Genomic DNA, 15,380 nt, shown 5'->3' on the forward strand with positions numbered 1-15,380 from the left:
GTTACACAAAAGTAAAAACTGATTGTTTCACCCTCGGGAGTAACAGCTGCAATCAGCCGTTTGCAATAAGTCTTTTACATCATTGTGAAAGAATTTTGAATCACTCCTCTTTGTAGAATTGTTTTCATTTGGCTAAGTTGGAGGGTTTTTGAGCCTAAACCGCATGTTTAAAATTTGGCCACAGCTTATTCATTTGATTCAAGTCAGGACGTGGCCACTTCAAAACCTTAATTTTGTTTCTTTTGTGCTGGTGTGCTTCGGATCCTTGTCCTGCTACATAGGTCACAAACTGTAATTCATGGTTTCATAACTTATGTCACCTGGGTCCATCACACTTCCATGTCACTTTATGGTGTAAAGTAGTGTTAGATTTACACCAGATGTAATGAAACCCATGTCTTCCAAAAAGTTTCATCTTTACTCATCAGTCTACGAACTATTATCCCAAAGATCCTGGGATCATCTAGTTATCTCCGTGTGGTTCACTGTAGACCCAGAGCCTTAGCGATGGTTTTGTAACCCTTAACATAAAGGTAGATTTTAATGAGTTTTTTTTTTCTTTTCGCACCTATGTTTGAATCTATTTAGACCTTCTAGCCTGCTTCACATTGCCAGGTTCTATTTGAATATTGTTTAGATTTAACAGGTCTGACCGTAATCATGCCTGGGTGTTGCTAGGGGAAACTGAATAAACTTATAAATTGAATTTGGTTCATTGGTTAATGTAGTAGATGACTTTTTCAGATAGGGTCAGGTAGGGCTGAACAGCATTTTCCATCAATAAATGAGAATGTTAAAAAACATTATGTGTTTTAGGGTTCAGGGTAACATTGTGGTTCTTGGGTTATTTGTCTAATATTAAAAGTGTTGATTCAAACCTAGAAGGTGTTGGAAATATGCAAAAATAGAAAAAAAGTACTATTTTAAAATATCATTAAAATGCACAATAATTAGCTAAGCACAGAAGAAACTCTAAATAAAAGAATTAGAAAATTTGGCACTATTTTAACAGCAGGTCTGGCATCACAATAGGTCTGTCCGGCTTTACTCTGGTACCACTGAGTATCTGCATGCCATCAGTGATGCCGAACATTGCTGTGCCAGCCCCCTGCTTAGGACTCTCAGTACTCTATTTATAACAAACCTCATGAATATACTGTGTGGACATTCTTAAGCATCGTTGAGTATCACAGTAAAAGTGTTAGAAAGCTTTAGTGATGCAAGTTAGATGTAATTATGAATTTGTACCATTAAGCATAGAATGAAAAGGATTTGATTGAATGCATGCATGCTGTTAAAACTGGTTTGGAGTTGAAGACTTCACATATCATAGTTACTGTATTATATACACCGATCAGCTATAACGTTAAAACCACCTCCTTGTTTCTACACACACTGTCCATTTTACCAGCTCCACTTACCATATAGAAGCACTTTGTAGTTTTACAATTACTGACTGTAGTCCATCTGTTTCTCTGCATGCTTTGTTAGCCCCCTTTCATGCTGTTCTTCAATGGTCAGGACTGTCCCAGGACCACCACAGAGTAGGTATTATTTGGGTGGTGGATCATGCTCAGCACTGCAGTGACACTGACATGGTGGTGGTGTGTTAGTGTGTGTTGTGCTGGTATGAGTGGATAAAACACAGCAATGCTGATGGAGTTTGTAAACACCTCACTGTCACTGCTGGACTGAGAATAGTCCACCAACCAAAAATATATCCAGCCAACAGCGCCCCGTGGGCAGTGTCCTGTGACCACTGATGAAGGTCTAGAAGATGACCAACTCAAACAGCTGCAATAGATGAGCGATCGTCTCTGACTTTACAATTACAAGGTGGACCAACTAGGTAGGAGTGTCTAATAGAGTGGACTGTGAGTGGACACGGTATTTAAAAACTCCAGCAGCGCTGCTGTGTCTGATCCACTCATACCAGCACAACACACACTAACACACCACCACCATGTCATTGTCACTGCAGTGCTGAGAATGATCCACCACCTAAATAATACCTGCTCTGTGGTGGTCCTGTGGGGGTCCTGACCATTGAGGAACAGGGTAAAAGCAGGCTAAAAAGGTATGTAGAGAAACAGATGGACTACAGTCAGTAACTGTAGAACTTCAAAGTGCTCCTATATGGTAAGTGGAGCTGATAAAATAGAAAGTGAGTGTAGAAACAAGGAGGTGGTTTTAATGTTATGGCTAATCAGTGTATATATTATACATTTACATTATACATTTTATAGAAATAATGGCCTCTAGCTATAAAAGTGGCTCCTTCTTGGCAGCTACAGTCAAAGAGAAATGGTCTCAAATTTACTATCCTGTATCATCCAGCCATATTAAATGTTACAAAGACTAAGTGCTGTTTTACTGGCATATAGAGGTTGTAGAAAGTATTGAATGCAAGGGTGCCAATATGTGTAGCACATGTGGTTTTGGTAAAATAATTATTTCTTAATAATGGATTTTTTTTCTAATTTAATTTACTCCAGTTAAAGGGTGAATTTTCTTTCAGTGTAAGATTAAGTTATATAATCCATTGGTGAATTTTGTTTAATTTTTTACTTATCATAACAAGGAGTGCCAGTAATTGTGGAGGGGACTGAGCTAGCCTCCACTACTCTAGTGAAAACACATTTTGAAGTGTGGGAATAGAGCATTTGTGAGATCAGGCACTTGTGTTGGATAAGGAGGTCTGGCTTGCAACTAACAAAACAGTTCATTTTATAGGTCTTCAGTGGGACTGAGGTCCAGCACAGCACAGCAGTACGATCATGCTGGAACAGAAAAGGCCTTTTCCCAGACTGTTGCTAATTTGGAAGTATCTTTTTTATTTCAGTTTATTGTATACACCTGTTACCAGCTGTCTACATACTTTTCTTCCATATAATGCACAGTTAGCTGAAAACTTTTGGTCTCTTATAGTTTAATAAAAGTAGTTTTACTATCAGCTGGCTGGGTGCCTACACTGATCACGAATCGCATGGCTCTATGCAGGCGATGCTGTGGTTTGTGAGACTAAAGTGAAAAGAAGCGATTGATGACTTGATCGGAGGTGGGGGTGGTTGCAGCAACAAGAGAGAAATAAGCTTGACTGGACTGAGTAAAAAAGGGAGGAAATGTTAAATTAAAAATTTATTAAAAATATTGGGTGTAGTTTTTAGAAATCTAAAAGACTCTGTTCCATTTTGTATGTCCCGGCAGCCTTGGGATTTCTATGATTTTTAAATACAGTATGCATAAAAAATCACCAATATTTAATTAATAAGATATTCAGAGAACATTGACATGGTATTTCCCTCATTCTCACTCTCCTCTTGTGCCTAAAACCCTACCTCCCAGCTACTTCCCAGCATTCCCCAGCTTTCTTTTCTTCAATATCATGACATGCTTACTAAACAGGGAAGAAAAATCCCTCTCTTTGTATTTGGCCTTGATTTGTAAAAAGTGAAAACAGAGATGTGCACTTTCTCACTCTTCTTCTCCATCACTCCCTGAGGGAAAGAGTTTAAGTGTGTGTAATATTCACTCAAGTCACTTTCTCACACACCACACACACACACAAACAGACAAGTAAAATGTAAAGTACGTGTTTCAGGTTAATATATTTTCTGTGCTAAATATGTTACAATTATTACAGCTTTTATAAGATATAAAATACAAAAAATTGTCATAAGTAATACAAAAGAAACATAGAAGACATTGGGTCCCTCTTGGGGTCCAGGACAGCAAAATCCTTTTTGCAGTGGTATATTACATGTTCTGAAATGTTTGTGATGGGATGTTGGGGCATTTTTAATAGAACAGTGGAAATTTAAGTGGTAATTGACTAATCAGTCTGTGCTAAACTTTAGGTTGGCATTTTGGATTAAGTCCCCCTTCCTGCAGCCTTAACATACTTCACTATTATGGAACTTTATTTTCTAGATATTAGTGTTTCTGTGGGATTTTGTCCATTCAGTTTTGGTTCACAAATTACTCAAATCAGAGCCCCAAAAGTGTTCACTGGGGGTTCCTTTTCCAAAACTGTTGCCCCAAGTCAGACGTGTATAATGTATTTTATTTATTAGATTTTCTACACCTGTTAGCAAGAGGTGGGGCTATGACTCATGAACTCAGTAATCAGGAGGTTTGGCCACATACACTATATTGCCAAAAGTATTCACTCACCCATCCAAATAATTGAATTCAGGTGTTCCAATCACCTCCATGGCCATAGGTGTATAAAACCAAGCACCTAGGCATGCAGACTGCTTCTACAAACATTTGTGAAAGAATGGGTCGCTCTCAGGAGCTCAGTGAATTCCAACGTGGTACCATGATAGGATGCCACCTGTGCAACAAGTCCAGTCGTGAAGTTTTCTCACTACTAAATATTCCACAGTTGACTGTCAGTGGCATTATAACAAAGTGGAAGCGATTGGGAACGACTGCAACTCGGCCACAAAGTGGTACTGACGTAAAATGACAGAGCGGGGTCAGCGGATGCCAACTTTCTGCAGAGTCAATCACTACAGACCTCCAATCTTCATTTGGCCTTCAGATTAGCTCAAGAACAGTGTGTAGAGAGCTTCATGGAATGGGTTTCCATGGCCGAGCAGCTGCATTCAAGCCTTACATCATCAAGTTCAATGCAAAGTGTCAGATGCAGTGGTGTAAAGCATGCCGCCACTGGACTCTAGAGCAGTGGAGATGTGTTCTCTGGAGTGACGAATCACGCTTCTCCGTCTGGCAATCCGATGGACGAGTCTGGGTTTGGAGGTTGCCAGGAGAACGGTACTTGTCTGACTGCATTGTGCCAAGTGTAAAGTTTGGTGGAGGGGGGATTATGGTGTGGGGTTGTTTTTCAGGAGTTGGGCTCGGCCCCTTAGTTCCAGTGAAAGGAACTCTTAATACTTCAGCATACCAAGAGATTTTGGACAACTTCATGCTCCCAACTTTGTGGTCCTGAGAGTCCTGATGTCAACCCGATAGTCCAACATCAGTGTCTGACCTCAAGAATTCCCATAAACACACTCTTAAACCTTGTGGAAAGCCTCCACAGAAGAGTTGAAGCTGTTATAGCATAGTTAAGGGTGGGCCGACATCATATTAAACCCCATGGATTAAGAATGGGATGTCACTCAAGTTCATATGGTTGTGAAAGCAGACGAGCGAATACTTTATAGTGTACCATTGGTCATATAGTGTGTATTTAGCTAAGCTTTATTATTAGCTATGGCAAATGGCACTCCCCCATAACGTTCCTTTGATCCAGTTACATTTTGTGTCACATTTTTGTGGAATTTTACTTAAAAATGCTTACATTTGTATGACTGAAAGAAATGTTTGATATGCTTATCCACATTCATATTGCAGTCCAAGGCAAGATGCTGAAGCAGACATGTGAAAGAGAGGCCATGAAGCGAGAGGTTAGGACAGAGAAAGCTCTGTTCCACATGGCTTTTCAGATGGCAGCCACTTTATACGGCTCCTTGGCAACCAGTGTGTGTGTGTGTGTGTGTGTGTGTGTGTGTGTGTGTGTTTCTCTGATTAGCCAGCAGACTCTCACATCTAATTTCACAATAGGACTGAATGAAACCACGTTTTTTTTACAGCAGCAGTGTTTCAAACTGCCAGTCACACTGATGAAAAGAAAGGTACTGAAACATACACTTCATTAAAATGTATAAGTTGCACTGTTTATTCAGAATATAATGTAATGGTGTAAAACAGAGGTTCTTACACTGTTGGGCAGTTGACAGCAACAGTGGACAAAAACTGATCCAGCTGGCTGCTTGAATGTATTAAGGAGTAGTTTAAGAATGCAGGCCACACCTTAGTGAATGCAGAGTGATTATGAGACTGTGAGGAAAGCAGGGAGAACCCTGAGGGGTTCCTATGTGAGGGGTTCCTTTTTGTGCTGGCCAGCCCCCCTTCTATTTAGCTTAAATTTTGATGAACAAAAATGTGAGGAGATGTGGTGGAAATGGGGATGAAGTGGGAATGGGGAATTATCAAGAAGGAGAGAAGAGAATGATGGTAAATATACAGGCAGTCTGTTGGGATTTAGGATGAGTTTCAGCTGTGTCATTTTGTCTCAAACTTAACTTTATTAATTGGTAAAACATACAGAATTGTTAAATGTTGAAAACCCTTCATCTACAACCCCAAATCAGAAAAAGTTGGGACAGTATGGAAAACACATTTTCTTTACAGGAAAGACTGATGATCAGAGGATCTTCAGTTTGTCAACAGATGCGTGAGAAAATTATTAAAATGTTTAAAAACATTGTACCTCAAAGAAAGATTGGAAGGGATTTGCATATTTCTCCCTCTACAGTGTATAATATCATTAAACCATTCAGGGAATCATAAGGAATTTCAGTGCATAAATGGTCAAGGGTGCAAGCTTAAGCTGAACGCCTGTGATCTTCGATCCTTCAGGCGGCACTGCATCAAGAACCGCCACTCAACAATAGCTGATATAACCACATGGGCAAGGGATTACTTTGGCAAACCTTTATCAAGCACTACAATACAGAGTTACATGCACAAATGCCACTTTAAACTTTACTGTGCAAAAAAGAAGCCTTATGTTAACCATGTCCAGAAGCGGCGTCGACTTCTCTGGGCTCGGAGGCATCTAGGATGGACCATCACACAGTGGAAATGTGTTTTGTGGTCAGATGAATCAGCATTTCAGGTCTTTTTTTTTTGGAAAAAATGGATTCCGTGTGCTCTGGACCAAAGACAAAAAGGACCATCCAGACTGTTATCAGCAACAAGTCCAAAAGCCAGGGTCTGTCATGGTATGGAGCTGTGTTAGTGCCCTTGGCAAAGGTCATTTACACTTCTGTGATGCAACATTATTGCAGAAAAGTACATTGAGATCTTAGAGCAACATATGCTGCCTTCAAGACGTCATCTTTTCCAGGGACGTTCATGCATTTTTCAACAAGACAATGCAAAACCACATGCTGCACACATTACAAAGGCATGTCTGCGGAAGAAGAGGGTACGGGTACTGGACTGGCCTGTCTGCAATAGAGAATGTGTGGAGAAGTTTGAAAGGAAAAATGAGACAACGACAACCCCGTACTGTTGCACATTTTAAGATGTGTTTGCAGGAAGAATGGAACAAAATAAAAGCTAAAACACTAAATCACTTGGTCTCCTCGGTGCCAAAACATCTTTTAAGTGTGGTGAAAAGGAATGGCAACATTACAAAGTGGTAAATGCTTTACTGTCCCAACTTTCTTGGAATGTGTTGCAGGCCTGAAATGCAGGAATGGATGTTTATTAATAAATGCAATGAAGTTGAGCAGATAAAACATGAAATATCTCAGGTTCATCCTGTCTGCAATCAAATAAAAGTCAAAGTAAATGTAAGAAACTCAGTGTTTTTTTTTATTATTTGCATTTTCCATACTGTTCCAACTTTTTCTGATTTGGGGTTGTAAAACAAAGTGTTCCAGAGCTGCCGTTAGTGAAAAAGTTTATTATGAATCTTTTCATTCATTCTCATGCTGGATAAACCTTGGCACAGTTTAAACTCCCTGGTTTAAGCAGTCAGGTTCTGATTTAATCTGCTGGTACTTGTCCATGATATTACGTATTCGAACAAGTTGTCCAGGTCTCTTAATATCACAGATCCCTCATGTGCTTCACAGTGGGTGCTTATTGCTAAAATGCTTTATTTTATTCCCATCTAACCATAAACATGGTCCCACAGAAAGTCCCAGTACCGTCTGGCAAACTGTACACGTTGGGGTTTGTTGGTCCTTGGCATTTTCTGTAGGTGATGTGTGTAAAAAACAGAAAATAGTTATCATAGTGGTTATGAAATGGCATCTGTAAGTAAGACAACACAACAGGGCATTGATGTGAAGCTGTCCTCCAGCTCCAAAATAGAGGACAGGTCACAGAGAAAAGAAACAATCAGGTCATTGTGTGACTGAGGGATTCCCTTATTTGTCTCTCCCAGATTGACCATCTCAAATCTTGGACTAGAGCCGATAATCCCACTCTGATTCCAGCAAAAGCTTAGCAGAGTACATTAGTAAATCAAAACTCCTAATAACACTGGCACAAGCCGCTTTAGAAAGATAGCAGGGACTTCACACAAGCCAGCAAGCCTTAATTAAGCAGATTTGTGGGTGGACGGGTAAATGTGTGTATGCTTCCAACATTATAACCGCCTCCTTGTTTCTACAATCACTGTCTATTTTATCAGCTCCACTTACCATATAGGAGCACTTTAAAGTTCTACAATTACTGACTGTCGTCCATCTGTTTCTCTACATACCTTTTTAGCCTGCTTTTACTCTGTTCTTCAATGATCAGGACCGCCACAGGACCACCACAGAGTAGGTATTATTTGGGTGGTGGATCATTTTCAGTACTGCAGTAACACTGACATGGTGGTGGTGTGTTAGTGTGTGCTGTGCTGGTATGAGTGGATCAGACACAGCAGCGCCGCTGGAGTTTTTAAATATCGTGTCCACTCACTGTCCACTCTATTAGACACTCATACCTAGTTGGTCCACCTTGTAGAAGTAAAGACGATCGCTCATCTATTGCTGCTGTTTGAGTTGGTCATCTTCTAGACCTTCATCAGTGGTCACTGACTCTGCCCATGGGGCGCTGTTGGCTGGATATATTTTTGGTTGGTGGACTATTTTCAGTCCAGCAGGACAGACCATCTGCGCTGCTGTGTCTGATCCACTCATACCAGCACAGCACACACTAACACACCACCACCATGTCAGTGTCACTGCAGTGCTGAGAATCATCCACCACCCAAATAATACCTACTCTGTAGTGGTCATGCGGGGGTCCTAACCATTGAAGAACAGCATGAAAGGGGGCTAACAAAGCATGCAGAGAAACAGATGGACTACAGTCAGTAATTGTAGAACTACAAAGTGCTTCTATATGGTAAGTGGAGCTGATAAAATGGACAGTGAGTGTAGAAACAAGGAGGTGGTTTTAATGTTAGGGCTGATTGGTGTATGTGTAAACGTCAAAGATCAAGACATAAAGAAGCAAGGTAAACAAAACAGGCGTGCAGGCGTGTTTAAATAAGCTTCATTTTTTGTTTTCTTTGTTGCTTTATCTGGGCTTCAGCAGACTTGCTGAATGTGCAGTAATAGTAATGAGATCAGTGATGGATAGAGGATTGCACTCACATGACCTGGATTTATCTCAAACGCAATCCCATTGTTCTTTCTACTCAAAACTACATGTTGTGTTGTGTTGTGTTGTCTTGTATACTGCATTCAAAGCAGACAGCATTTAACTTTAAAATGTGACTAAATTGTTTTCCTAAGCCAGTATGAAAAAGGATGGAGAAATAAAAAAAGGAAATTTTACATATTACACTGGCAGATTGTCTGACAGAAGGCTTTGTTATGAAGTGTGTAATACTGAACATTTGTTAATCTGAGCATGATGTCTGACAAATTCACTCTAGCTACATAACAATCTATTTTTATTGCTAACATAAACTCACAGAAAGTCAGTTTAAAGCACACTACTGCTGAGATCTGGGGATCTAGGGTTTGAATCTCTGTGGGACTCCATTGTGGGCGTGTGAAAAGATGCAACTGTGAGGGGACGTGCAATAGTCTCAGTCCTCCTTGGCCAGCATGGGGTAAGTGGTACTTTTGGCTGAATTCCAAGGGAGGGGGATTGGAGGCTACTACATTGGGAGAAAATAATGGGAAAAAAAATAAATACAGGGTGAGTCAAAAGTCTCAGGACACTCTTTTATTTCAGAAATGAAAGGGAAAATGACATATCTGAATACCCCAGCAAGTAATGGGTGAGGGGGCCTATCTTTTAGGCTAGGTCCGGAACATGGCCGCCATCTTGAAAGCCGGCATATTGGATCAATGTCAAATAGCTGTGCATCACAGGGAACGTTCCCGATTGTTGTTGCAAATTTCTGTGTTGATAACTTTTGAACCACAAGAGATATTGCAAATCTGATTGCGGCAATCGATTTCTGAGTAAATTCTGGTCTTCTTTGATATGCTACACGACCACCTTCCCATTTGAAAAACTTGCCCTTGATCCAATATGGCGGCTTTCAAGATGGCGGCCATGTTCCGGACCTAGCCTAAAAGATAGGCCCCCTCACCCATTACTTGCTGGGGTATTCAGATATGTCATTTTCCCTTTCGTTTCTGAAATAAAAGAGTGTCCTGAAACTTTTGACTCACCCTGTACAACCAAAAAAAAAATGAAATGATTTTGACTATAATTTTCAACAGTATTTAAATTTGATACTGGTTGGGACTGTGGAGCATCACGATTATACAAACCCCATTTCCAGAAAAGCTGGGACATTTTGTAAAATGCAGTAAAAAGAAAAATCTGTGGTTTGTTAATTCTCTTGAATTTTTATTTAACTGACGAAAGTACAAAGAAAGTATTCCCAGTGTTCCCAAGTCTTCAACTTGATTGCATTATTGTAAGCTCTGTGTACCATCACTTTTCCTGTTAATGACACTTGTTGCTGTTTTGCAGTGGAATGTTTTTCATGATCCTATATACATTTCTAATACAAAAAAGATATGGACTGCAGGCAGGCCACACAAACACAAGCACACACAAACTGTGTCTATGGCAGCCTGCTGTTGTAGCCTGTGCTACAGCTTGTGCTTGCTCAAAAAAATAACTTCCCCAAACAATATGTTACCTTCATGGAAGCACGTTGCCTCTCTGAAATCTCAATGTACCCCTCCACGTCAATGGTACCGTCACACATATGCACGTCACTCATGCCGTGGGCACTGGTACAACCCCATACCGTGACAGATGTTGGCTTTTGCATCTTTCTAATAAAAGTCTGGATGGTCCTTTTTGTCTTTGGCAAAGAGAACTCAATGGGTGTGTTCGAAAACCTAGTGAGCTGCCTTGCTGTCTTACTGTCTACACAGGGAGCTTTTTAAGTAGAGAGGATTCTATTACGTCATTGACTTATAAGGCAGGTTATTTGAATGCACTACTTAGACAGCGATTACATCAGTTTTCGCTTACTAAGCTAACACAGTTAGCATCATGCCATTCAAACCAATAGGATGAGGAGAGGGACAACTCACTCTCTCCCTCCGTGTACCAAAAACGGTTAAACTGTTCCTGCAAATAAATGACACTTGTACATGTTTATACAAATTAAAAACCAATGATAATTTATTCACATTTGAAAATAACTCAGTTTGTTGCTCCGCACCATATTTGTTAATTTTTTGTGAGAAAAGTCGTGCCGCACTGAATGCTGGGATTGCCTTTACCACTAAGGAAGCATCAGATGCTCCCTCATTATTCACTCAAAATACCGTTGAAATTTTAAGATATCTTACCAGGGAGCATTTTAATGCACCTAGGATTTCGAACAGCCTACTCCTCTGGAGCGTGCATAGGATGACGTAAAATGCTGTTTATGTAGAGAGCTCCCTAGGTTTTCGAACACACCCTATATGTGTTGTTTCTAAAAACAAGCTGAAATGGGGACTCATTTGACCACAACACACGTTTCCACTGTCTTTCGGTCCATCTGAAATGAGCCCAGGCCCAGAGAACTCAGAAGGCGCTTCTGAATAGGATTGAAGAATGGCTTTTTTTCTTTATGTTCTCTTGTTGCAGCAGCAGACTGTGTTGAGTGACAATAGTTTTCTGAAGTGTTCCTGGCTATATTTAGTACAGTAGCATGGCAGTTTAGAGTTTTAGTAGGCACACACTTTCTACAGTGGTTTCTGGCATTGCCTTACACAGACTGAGATTTTTCTGGATTCCCTGAATATTTTTATTAATATTTGAAAATTGATTATTAGAAAATTTGCATTAAGACGTGTTCTTTTTGAACTGATTGATAATTTCTTTCATTACGTTTGGCACAAAGTGGTGAGTCACAACCCATTATTGCTTTTAACGGCTGAGCCTTTGGTGGATCCTCATTTAATACTCAATCATTTAAAACACTAACTTTAACTTTTTCCTTTTATTCTGCTTCTGTCCAACTTTTTGAGTGTGTTACAGGCATTCAAATCTTTTTACACAATGTCCCAACTTTTCTGGAAATGGAGTTTGTGTATTGACACTATCACCTTAATTTAACCAAATTCTGTCTCTGTGTTTTGCAGGCAGTATTTTGGAGTTTTATGCCACTAAGTCTGCCACCTATGGGGTAGGTTTGAAACCTGTGGTTTCTGGTGAAACTGCACGCATTGCTTTGGCCCGTAAACCACGTTCAGCAGGCAAGCCTGGCATTAGTGGACTGAGTGAAAACTGGCCTTCTACAATCAATTCTGACTCGGCTGAACAGGATCGCCCGATTGATATGGCTGTAGGTGGTATGGGTGCAGGTCTTCCTACTCTGTCCCATGGCAGAACCGAGCTGGATTTTAAAGAGGAAAGCTCTGAGGAAATGACCCCCCTCAGACACATTGAGATTCTTCAGCCTGACGGAAGTGTCCTTGGTCTTGACAGACGTGACCCAATCACCCGTTCTTCACATGATCTATCTCTAACATTTAGTGAGCCAGATGATGACAGCCATGCTATAAAAGTGGATTTCTCTGAACCAGACAAAATTTTACCTACATCATCACATCAGCCTCAGGAGCTACAGGGTGGAGATTTAACTTCCTGGGGGCCAGTAGATATGGAGGATGAAGATTTGCGACTGGTTACAAAAGCGGTGCCCTCTAAATTACAAACTTCGATCCCTGATGATGATACCTCTGGAGGGTTTCAGGCAGGACCTCGAGGAGCTGTAGATGGTCTGAAGATGTTCTGTCCTTTGGGATTTGTTTACAAAAATGGCACATGCCAATCAGTATGTGACATCTACACCAGTTACTGCTTTAATGGGGGTCAGTGCTATGTGGTGAATGGGATTGGAGCATTTTGCAGGTGAGAAGAAACTCTTTTGGCTTGTTTTTTCTGCCTTGCGTGAATGATGAATGAAACAAGCATGTTTTCTAGCTTCCTTTACTAACCAATGAAGATACAAAAGAATCCTAGTATTTTATACTTGATTTGGCATTTGACTCCTGCTTATGTAATCAGGAGGTGGGCACAGACGCCAAAACCTGACCAAAGTACTGTAATTAAAAAATGCATGTACTGATTTGAAGAGTCACAAATATTGTGTTACTAGTTATTTAAGAACAAAATAAGTGTTGACAGGGATGGTTTACCAACTTAGTGTGCTGCCCCACTAGTAGTTACACCCAAAAAAAGAATCAATAATCAATTCATTTAGAAATTAAGTTAAAAAAATCTAAAAATGTAACATTTGCAGCAAAATTAAATCAGTGCTACAAACCTAATTCCAAAAAGCAGAAAGTGGTGTTTTGTAAGCTGTTTTTAAGGTAAACAATTAAAAAAATATGAAATATTTAATGTTTATCGTATCAACTTTATTGATTATTGTAAATGTATGCTAATTACAAATGTGATGCCTGAAATACATTCTAAAATGGTGTGATAAGAGAATATTAGGTGCAGGAATGCAGTGCATTGTAAAATAAACAAACAAAAGGCCCGGTTGTGGATGGGTCAAAGTTTGCCAATTGATGAAAAAACTGTGCAAGCATATAGTTTATGGACAGTTTGTGAACAGCAATTCCTAATGCAAAATTGCAAGTAATTTGGGGGTTTTACCATCTACAGTCCATAACATAATTACAAATATTCAGAGAATCCAGAAAAATCTGTGTGCATAAGAAGCAAGGCCAAAAACCTATATTATGTGTCTGTCACCTTCTGCTTGAAAACGACATGCTTCTGTAATTGGGAATACTTTACTGCTTCTGCTTATGCAAGTTAGGACTCAAGTTCACAAAGTGGACACAGCGGACTTCTCTGGACTGATGCAAAGTGAAAACATGTACTGTACAAATTGTTTTTATAATTAATCAATGTTTTGTTCTTTGGGCCATTGAGAAAAAAGGACTATCACAAATGTTACAAATGCCAAGATCAAAAAGATCTTTTTAAAGAAGTCCCTGCTTAAATGAGCAAGACAATACCAATCCACATTTTGCACATGTCCCAACAGCAATAAGTGCTAGACTGTGTCATTAAAAACATGTTGCACATTATAAAGAACAATATACGACAGTGAATCAGGGCTGTTGAACAGCTGAAGTCTTAAATCAAACAAGAATGAAGAAAAATAATTCAGTTTCACAACTACAATAACCAAATACAGAAAGGTGGTGTAACACAGTGGTTAATATGCCCCTGTCCCAACTTTTTTGAAACCAAATTTTAAATGAGATTGTGGGTTTGTCTGGAAACCTAGTGAACTCTCTACATAGACAGCATGTTTTATGTCATTCTACATGTGGTCCAGAGAAAAAGGCTGTCTGAATTCTTAGATATCTTAAAAAGGGAGCTTCATGCACTTCCTTACCTGCAAAGGCAATATCAGCATTCAGTGCAGCACTACTTTTCTCACAATCTTAATCATTTTAAATTTTCATAAATGTGTACGGGTGTAATTTATTAGCAAATTTCGGTTTGTCAGTGACAAGTTTTCGGTACACAATGAGAGTTGTCGGCTGTCATGCTAGTGGGTTGTGTCGCCTCAGCCTACTGGATTGAATGGCCTGAAACTAACTCTGTTAGCTTAGTAAGCTAACACTGTGGAGGTATGTGGGGCCAGCAGATGACGTAATCGCTGTTTAGGTAGTGTGTCTAAATAATCTGCCTTTTAAAGTTTGATGTCTGTTAGAATCTGCCCTACTTAGGCAGCTGCCTATGTAGGCAATGGGAAGCAATATGTACAAACGCAATAACGTTGATTAGTTAAAATATATAATACATTGTCTTAAAATGTTTCTTTTTATTTATTAAATTACAGGCCGTCTATTTTTATTTACATTCTGTATATTCCTCAAATTTTTGAGTGGTGCTTTAAAGCTTCATGGTGTAAACAATTTTGAATTAATGTTATGATTGTAACAAATTGGGCAAAGACGTGACAAGAGGGGCGGACACACATGCAGAGATGTTTCTAAGATTTATTTTAGACAGTAGACAAGAAACAAAACATGCTAACGTTAACCTAAATGCCAATGGTAATCGCTAAGCTAACACTAATCTAAACACAAAAGAACAAGCTGCTTGCTTAAATCCTCTTAGCATTATCTACAACAAGGTGCAGCTGTGGACAATTAGCAATCACAAAAGGGGCATTGGCTTGAGCAAACACTCCTCTAACATGTGCTCCCAGAGAGAGGGGCGTGGCACATATGAGCACTCCAGGAGCACAGACAGGCTGAATTCTTGACAACGATACATTGTGGTGCTGTAAAACATGAATGCAAACACAAATATTTTTTTTCTGTTAATGGCAAGGTTACATACAACATGAACTAATT

General features: G+C 39.7%; 1 protein-coding gene across 3 annotated transcripts in view; it reads left to right on the plus strand.

Annotated features, from left to right (window-relative positions):
- The window catches only part of cspg5b (chondroitin sulfate proteoglycan 5b), a 41,344-nt gene that overhangs the window by 7,661 nt on the left and 18,303 nt on the right, over window positions 1–15,380 (plus strand). For all 3 annotated transcript variants that reach the window (XM_063011907.1, XM_063011915.1, XM_063011924.1), the window contains exon 2: window positions 12,132–12,903. In XM_063011907.1, the coding sequence (XP_062867977.1) occupies window positions 12,132–12,903 (772 nt within the window). The remainder of the gene's footprint in view (window positions 1–12,131; window positions 12,904–15,380) is intronic.

The sequence above is a fragment of the Trichomycterus rosablanca genome, chromosome 2 (genome assembly GCF_030014385.1).
Source record: "Trichomycterus rosablanca isolate fTriRos1 chromosome 2, fTriRos1.hap1, whole genome shotgun sequence".
NCBI lineage: Eukaryota > Metazoa > Chordata > Actinopteri > Siluriformes > Trichomycteridae > Trichomycterus > Trichomycterus rosablanca.